Here is an 8,381-nt window from a genome sequence, read left to right as displayed (position 1 = left end):
GAATGATGGCTGTTTGCAGCTGGTCACACACCATTCAGGGGGGGGGTCCCCACTGGGGTGCCTGGCCAGTCTGGGTGAGGGGCTGAGGGCTGTTTTCAGGATGGGACGGAAGCTCCCAACCGCTCCGTTTTTTCTTTCTTTTTTTTTTATTCTGGGCCAGCTTTAGCTTTGAGGCTTGGCTGCAGCTCTTAGGCCTGCTGAAAGCAGGTTTCTAGCCTTTGTTTACCTTCTGTATTTGATGTAATGTTGCGGTCCGGCTGGCTGAAGCTCCGCTGAGTAAAGCAGGTTTCTGGGGGGTTTTTAGCTTCTTTATTCGCAACATAGTTGCTGAGATTTGCAGGTGAGAGGCCGGTAAGTCAGGCAGGGAACGTTGGAGTTCTCCATCACTGAAGCAAGCAAGCCTCCCTGTTCGCATCAGCTGCCTGGCTGCCGGTCGCCATCTTGGCTGCCAGTTAATTTGCATATCTTGGCCCTACTCTGTGAGTGACAGGGGGATTAGCCAATGGGAAGGGTAGCGGAGTGACATTAATTACCATGTTTCTCTTTTATTAGTGTAGATTGCTATGGACTTTGATGTGTAGATATTTGAGTATCTGTTTTTTATTTTGAGAGGTATGTATGTGGAAGTGGAATTGCTGAGTCATGTGGTAATTGCTTCGCTTTTTGAGGAACCACCAAATTGTTTTCTACAGTGATTGCACCATTTTACATTCCTACCAACAGTTGCACGAGGGTTCCAATTTTTCCACATTCTTGCCAACACTGTTATTTTTTTATTTTGTTTTTTTAAATAATAGCCATCATAGTATGTTTGAAGTAGGTCTCATTGTGGTTTTTCATTTCTCCAATGACTAATGATGTTCACCGTCTTTTCTTGTGTTTGTTGACCATCTCTATATCTTATTTGCAGAAATGTCTATTCTGTTTGTTTGCTCATTTTTAAATTGGGTTGTTTATCTTTCTGTTGAGTTGTAAGAGTTCTTTATATATTCTGAATACTAGATCTTTATTAGATCTATGATTTTCAAATATTTTTCTCATTCTGTAAGTTGTCTTTTCACTTTCTGGATAATATCCTTTATATGAAAGTTTTTAATTTTGATGAGTTTGATTTGTATCTATTTTTTCTCTTGTTGCCATATCTAAGAATTTATTCCTAAACCTAAGCTTACCTTTATGTTTTCTTCTAATGTATAATTTTAGCTCATATATTTAGGTCATTGATTCATTTTTAGTTAATTTTTGTGTATGGTATTAGTTAGGGGTCCGACTTCATTCTTTTGCATTTGAATGTCCAGTTTTCCCAGCACCATTTGTTGAAGAGACTCTTCTTTCCTCATTGAATTATCCTGGCATCCTTGTTGGCCATTGGCCATAAATGTATAGGTTTATTTCTGGTTTCTCAATTTTATTCCAGTGGTATATATGCTATCCTTGTGCCAGTACCACACTGTTTTCGTTAGCATAGCTTTGTAGTAAGTTTGAAATCTGGAAGGCTAAGTCCTTCAACTTTGTCCTTGTTTTTGAAGATTATTTTGGCTATTTAGGGCCCCTTGCAATTTCATATGAATTTGAGGATCAGCTTTTCCATTTCTGGAAAAAAAAGGTGGGGGGGGGACATTAGAATTTGATAAGGATTGCATTGAATCTGTAGATCACATTGGAGAGAATGGCCATCTTAACAATATTAAGTCTTCCAATCCATAAACATGGGATGTCTCTCCATTTAAGTCTTCTTTAATTTCTTTTAGTTTTGTAGTTTTCAGTGTACAAATCTTTCTGCTCCTTAGTTAAATTTATTCCTAAGTATTTTATTCTTTTGGATGCTGCTGTAAATGGTTTTTGAAAATGTTTGTTTTTTGGATTGTTCATTGCTGGTGTGAAAAACACAAATGATTTTCATGTTGATTTTGTATCCTGTAACATTGCTAATTTGTTTATTAGCTTTGTTAGTTTTTGTGTGGATTTTTTTGGATTTTTTAAATGTTGGTATGCTTTTCAAATATATTTATTTTTCACATATTCAAAAGGGTAGAAGAGATAGTGAAGTATTTCTTTCACAGATCTCCTGCTAAGATATAAGCCACTTTATTTAAAAATAAGAACTGTTTTAGCCCTGGCTCCATTGGCTCAGTTGGTTGGAGCATTGTCCTGTACACCAAAAGGTTGCAGGTTTGATTCCCATTCAGGGCACATGTACATATGTTGTGGGGCAACTGATCAATGTTTCTCTCTGTGTCCCTTCCTCTCTCTAAAAACAATCAGTAAACATATCCTCGCATGAGGAGCTAAAAAAAAAAGTTAAATAAGTAAATGAAAGAAAGAACTGTTTTAAAAACTTACCTTGTTTAAATTATCTATATACATAAAAGCCTAAGCAACCAGCTGACCAGTAGCTTTGACGTACACTGACCACGGGGGCCAGATGCTCAACACAGGAGCTGCCAAGCTGCAGTGATTTGGCAGCTGCAATTCTCGGGTGACGCACCCAGAACCAGAGAGGAAGGAGCCCAATTCTGGGGTGCGTCACCCGAGAACCATACTCTTGCAATCCAGGACCCCTCAGGGGTTGTCAGAGAGCCGGTTTCTGCCTGATCTCCACAGGCCTGGCCGAGGGACCCACCAATGCACGAATCCATGTACCGGGCCGCTAGCCCATTGGCTCCCCACTTCGGGTCTGGCTCCCCACTGGGCCTCTAACCCATTGCAGAGGTCGTGGGTCTGGCCCTTACAGAAACTTGTTGACTCGATGAGCTAAATGCTGAGACGTGCAGTACCTACTGGCTGCAGCCCCAACGTCTGGTGCCCACGCCAGCTCATCCGCTTAACACATTGCAGACGGATCATGAGAATTCTCATTTTTTCTGTTCTAAGGCTTGTCATCAATCACGAGAATTCTTTAAAAAGATACTAGCTTGTAAGAACATGTAATAAATAACTTCAAAATGCAATGGGTATTTAATTTTAAAGCGTGCTTTTAACATTTATGTAAAACGTTTTTTGTACTCATTCAATAGAAATTTATCTGGCCACTGGGTAAAGCTAGCAATAAAACTACTGGTCTGCAATGTGTTAATATTGATTTCTAGTGGAGGCAGCGAATTTTCCTGCTACCACTCTCGACCAGTCGGGGCTTCCCTCCTTCTGGGCAGACTAGCGCCAGCGGGCAACCTCCAGGGAGGGAAGGAGGTGAAGGAGCAGCTCAGGTGGGAAGAAGGATGGTCCTGCCACAGGACTCCACCTGGGCAGAACAAGAGCCTGACATTGAGCAGTGTCCTGCCCTAGGCCGACTAGATTCCAGGCTAAGTAAATCCTGTTTGCTAAATAATTGCATTTTGCAGCTAAATGCCCACAAATTGTCAGTTACCTCCAAACTTTTAGGGTACAGTGAGATGAAAGAAGCGAGACAGATACAGAGAGAAAGTGACATAATATTGGGAGAAGAGAGGAGGGAGCCCAGTTCCGGGGTGCGTCACCTGAAAACCGCCCTCTCGCAAACCAGAACCCCTCGGGGGATGTTGGAGAGCCGGTTTTGGCCCAGTCCCCGCAGGCCAGGCTGAGGGACCCCACCAGTGCACGAATCCATGCACTGGGCCTCAGGTGTTAGTAATAACTGAAAATGGATTTCAACCAGGACTTAATGGACTAATCTTCCTAATATAGTTGACTAGACTATAAGATAAGTGATGTTAATTTTGAACTATGTAAATGTAAATAAGCCTTGTAAGTAAATTTTCTAAGTAAAAAGTATATTTCTTTTCTTTGGGAAGCATACATTTTAAAATATAGTTTAATGCTTCATTGTTCATAAACTGTTTAAGATTTTCCACATGGTTTTAGCCAGTGCTGAGTAGCTCCACCAAAGATAGGAAGTGCTTTTTAGTCTCTTTAGTGGGGAGGGAAATTGACAAAGTTCAGTAGAAGAAAAAGACTGGAACCAATATAAAACATTAGGTTTATGGGCTATTTCACTTAGCTATCTTTGATTTGTAACTTTATTCTGCTACATGTTATCTATTAATTTGAAATTAATTCTGTTCTTTGATTTTTTTCTTTTCTACCTAGGATTATCATTGGCAGTGGCGTTCATTCCTTACTAGTGGCTTTACTGCAGTTTATTTCTTAATATATGCCATACACTACTTCTTTTCAAAACTTCAGATCACCGGAACAGCAAGTACAATTCTGTACTTTGGTTATACCATGATAATGGTTTTGATCTTTTTTCTTTTTACAGGTAAGAATTTAAATGATTATTTTTAATTAATAAATTTTTAGGCTAGTTATTCAAATTATTTATGAATATTTTCCCTATAAAACCCAGAAGGCTTCTATTACTCAGCACTCCAATACTTAGTCCTCAGTGCAACCAAGCATAGTCTGGTCTGCCCCTCTGTGCGGTGAATATCAGTAAACCAAGGTGAGGAAGCAGAAGCTAAGGGAAGAAGTCTAAACAGGGTCATTGTTGTGCTAAAAGTACTAGAGTACCTTGACCAGTACATCTCAATGTTTTCCCCTGTTAAGCTCTTTTTTTTTTTATGTCCTTTTCCTTTCCCCATTGACCCCTTCTAGCCTGCTCCTGCCCCCTGCCCCTGTACCCACCACACTACCGTCCATGTCCATGAATTATGCACACAAGTTCCCTGGTTGATGTCTTCCCATCTACATACCCATCTCTGCCTTCCCTCTGATATTCAACAGTCTGTTCCATGCTTCTATGTCTCTGGATCTATTTTGTTCATCAGTTTATTTTGCCTATTTCAAAAAATACAGTGGGGCCTTGACTTATGAGTTTAATTCGTCTGAGACCAAGCTCGTTAAGGAGCTCCTTAACTCAAATTACTCTATCAACTCAATGCAAAAAATCGGCCGAGAGACAGCTGGTATCTCAAAAACCGCGTTAGTCGGGACACTCGTAAGTCAAGACCCCACTGTAGAGTAAAAATCTCTAGTTACTTAAGTTTAGGAGTAAAGTAGAAATTGGAGAGGTGAAGTCAAGATGAGATTGAGAATAAATGATATCAAGAAAAGATAATCATAGGACTTCCCTTATTCTATAAGTTTTAAACTACAAGTTTAAAATTCAATAAAATATATTAAAAAATAAATGAATAAATAAAAATTAAAAAAATAAAATTCAAATACCTAATGGTGTACAGTGTATATAATAGTGGCATTTATGTATGTATTTTTTTCTCTGCTCATTTGAGTAAGTTTCCTATGTCTTAGAGCCCTATGGGTGCTTGTAAGCATGTGTGGAATGACTGAACTAAAAAAAGAAAATTGAGGGACCTTTGTCACAAAAAATGTATATCTAAAATTTTATCTAAGGTTGTGTTGCATGCTATATGAGGACATATAGGAGCCCAGAAGAAAAATATATTTAAATTAGAAATGTTCTACATCTGTTAACATTTAGGAGAACTAAGTAGGTTTATTAAGTGCCTCTGTTGCTATATCAGTATATGACAAGCTTCAGGCACTTACATCAATTCTGTATTCCAGGCCATTGGTCAGACGTAATGAGGTTGGTGTTTTCTAAACACCATAGTTACTGCAGGACTCCAGACCCTTATCTGAGTCCGTCTGTTTTACAAAACAAAACAATATTCATTCATTTAAAGAAAGATGCTTTAAGCATGTATATTATATCTATTGCATATTAAGAAAAAGATAAAATACTAAAAGTATTTTGTTAAGAACAAAGTAAACATTCTTAGGGTTATCAATATGGTGATAAAATGTTTTTTTCTCGTCTTAACATACCTTCTCTTAAACAAGGTTGTTTAAATAGATTTATGTTTTCATCATTACTTTTCTGAAATTAACTCTAACTTCATCCCTAGCTAAGCTTACTAATGACCCTTTGAATAATCAAAAGATATATTCAGATACCTTCAGTATATCCTCCCAAACAGTGACTTGTGCATAATAGGTACTCAGTACATGTATGTTGTGAGAATGAGTATAATAACATTTATAGCTTTACAAAGTAATGCTCCACTTGACTTAGAAAATCTTCTTTAATACCTTTTCTTTATATTACATTTAAAACAATGTTGAAAACTAGACTTACACAAGGAATATGTATGTCCCCTTTCTGTATTCTTCTGCATCCCCACCTGTTGGCTCTTTCTCAGGGGTAATCCTGGAAAAAATGGTATGCCTCCAGTTTTTAAAAATATGTAAGGCAGTTTCATAATTTAGTATATATCCTTTTGCAAAACAGAGTCTCTAAATTTATGTTTAATAAACCTAAGCATGGTATAGTTTTTAAAAGTACTACACTTGAAGTCAGAAAAAGGGGATTTGAGTTCTGGTCCTACTTACCAGCCACGGGGCCAATAGACAATCCCTCAGAGCCTCATTTTTGTCACCTGTCTAGCATTCAGTTTTTTGGAATCTAGATTGATAAAGATACCTATAAATCGAGGCATATATTTTTTCATGAATCATCTCATGTACTCTGCCTGACAGTCTATGGAGGCAGCCAGGGCATATAAAATTATCTCTGTTTAAAACAAGATAAAGAAATGGGCTTGTAAATTCAGTGGCCTACTCCAAAGATGTTATACACAGCTCATGACAAAGCTGCTCTGTCTTCTGGTACCACATCACCTCTCATTCTCAGGGGGGTGCATCTTTATTATTATCCTAATTATATTGCTTTTAAACAATTTGTAAAGCCTTCCTGCATTATTTTATTATAGTTCTCTGAAAACCGATAATTCCCAATAACTATACTTAGAAAGTATCCCCATTTAATTCTATGAATCTGATGCTCTGTCATATCAGACCTTGAATTAATTTTAATAGCATCTTTCCATTTTATGGTAAAACATTCTTTAAAAGGAAAGGGAAATTGTCATCCTTTTCATCTTAATTTCAGTCTTTTGCATGTAATAAGAAAAATGTATTCTAGAAAGCTCAGGTAATCGTATCGTATAAAAAGTTCTTTCTGTCAATTTCTGTAGGAAATTTGATTTCAGGTGGTTGTATATTTTTCAAAAAAGCTCATGGATCTATGTTATATTCCTGGAAAGTAACAGTTTTTAGTTTTGTGGCTTTTTTTAAGGAAACAGTCATTTTAAATCAGCATTGATGTGTGAATTATTACGCTTTCTTTGAAAAAGCATTTATTTTTCTTTTTTCTCTTATAGGAACAATTGGCTTCTTTGCATGCTTTTGGTTTGTTACCAAAATTTACAGTGTGGTGAAAGTTGACTGAAGAAGCCCAGTGTGTCCAGTTAAAACAGAAATAAATTAAATTCTTCATCAACAAACATCTGTTTTGTGACTACCTTGAGTTTTATCAGACTTATTGGCCTAGTAATCCTTCAGAAACAATATAATTCTAAATACACCTCTTCCCATACATTTTTCCCCACAAAATGTGTTTTCAACACTAAAACATTTGTATTGTGATTTGATCAAGTATATATTCAGTTGTTCTCAATGAAGAGCAAATTTAAATATGTGCATTTGTAAATACAATAGCTATAACATTTTCAGTACTTCTAATGATAGTAATAGAGGAGGCCATATTAAACAATACCGATGAAATACCGGACAGTTCATTGTAAATAGAATTTTCTAGGCTCGGTAGGTGGAAAGAATTATTTTTCTTTGAAGGAAATAACTTTTTATCATGGTAATTTTGAAGGATGATTCGTATGATGGGTTTATTGAGAGGATGTGGCTTTTTAAAAAAATCCTGTATTGGTTGTAATTGTTCATACTTTCTTTTCTGTGTTGACTTCATTATTCCCATGGTATTGGCCTTTTAAACTATGTGCCTCTGAGTCTTTCACTTTATAAATTTGTTATCTTAATAAATATTGTAAAAACGTCTTCATTGCATCATTACCTGTTATATATTCAAAGAGAATCTGTAAATAATGGTGTTTTAAAATGAGTTACATGATTTTATCAGATTTTACTGTTTTTGTTAATGTAACACTTTCTGAGTTTTGATTTAAATGAAATTCCAGTGTCCTGGGCTTTGTGACAAATCTAAATTTTTTACCACTAGGCAGTAATGGAAATTTTAATCATGCATATCTAGCCAGGTAATTGATGTAAGTCTAGTAGTTGATATGGGCCTTACTACATTGTCATTAAGGACTTTGTTTCTGACCAATTTTTTTCAAAATACAGCATTTTTTATGGGTTGTTTTTTTTTAATCTTCACCTGAGGATATGCCCATTGATTTTTAGAGAGAGAGAGAGAGAGAGAGAGAGAGATATCAATGTGAGAGAACATTGATTGATTGCCTTCCATCTGCGCCCCAACCGGGGATTGAACCCACAACCTAGGTATGTGCCCTAAATGGGAATCGAACCCAAAACCTTACTGTATATGGGATGATGCTCCAACCAAC

The 8,381-nt window shown here is 36.8% G+C and overlaps 1 protein-coding gene across 1 annotated transcript in view; it reads left to right on the top strand.

Annotated features, from left to right (window-relative positions):
* The window catches only part of TM9SF2 (transmembrane 9 superfamily member 2), a 56,056-nt gene extending 48,205 nt beyond the window's left edge, over nucleotides 1–7,851 (top strand). The window contains exons 16-17 of the mRNA XM_015557482.1: nucleotides 4,066–4,237; nucleotides 7,161–7,851. Coding sequence (XP_015412968.1) covers nucleotides 4,066–4,237; nucleotides 7,161–7,228 — 240 coding nt within the window. The 3' untranslated portion in view covers nucleotides 7,229–7,851. The remainder of the gene's footprint in view (nucleotides 1–4,065; nucleotides 4,238–7,160) is intronic.
* The last annotated feature ends 530 nt before the right edge of the window (nucleotides 7,852–8,381 follow it).

The sequence above is a fragment of the Myotis davidii genome, unplaced genomic scaffold, assembly GCF_000327345.1.
Source record: "Myotis davidii unplaced genomic scaffold, ASM32734v1 scaffold133, whole genome shotgun sequence".
NCBI classification, from domain to species: Eukaryota; Metazoa; Chordata; class Mammalia; order Chiroptera; family Vespertilionidae; genus Myotis; species Myotis davidii.
Note: the sequence above shows the minus strand (reverse complement) of the source record. Positions and strands in the feature narration are given on the sequence as shown.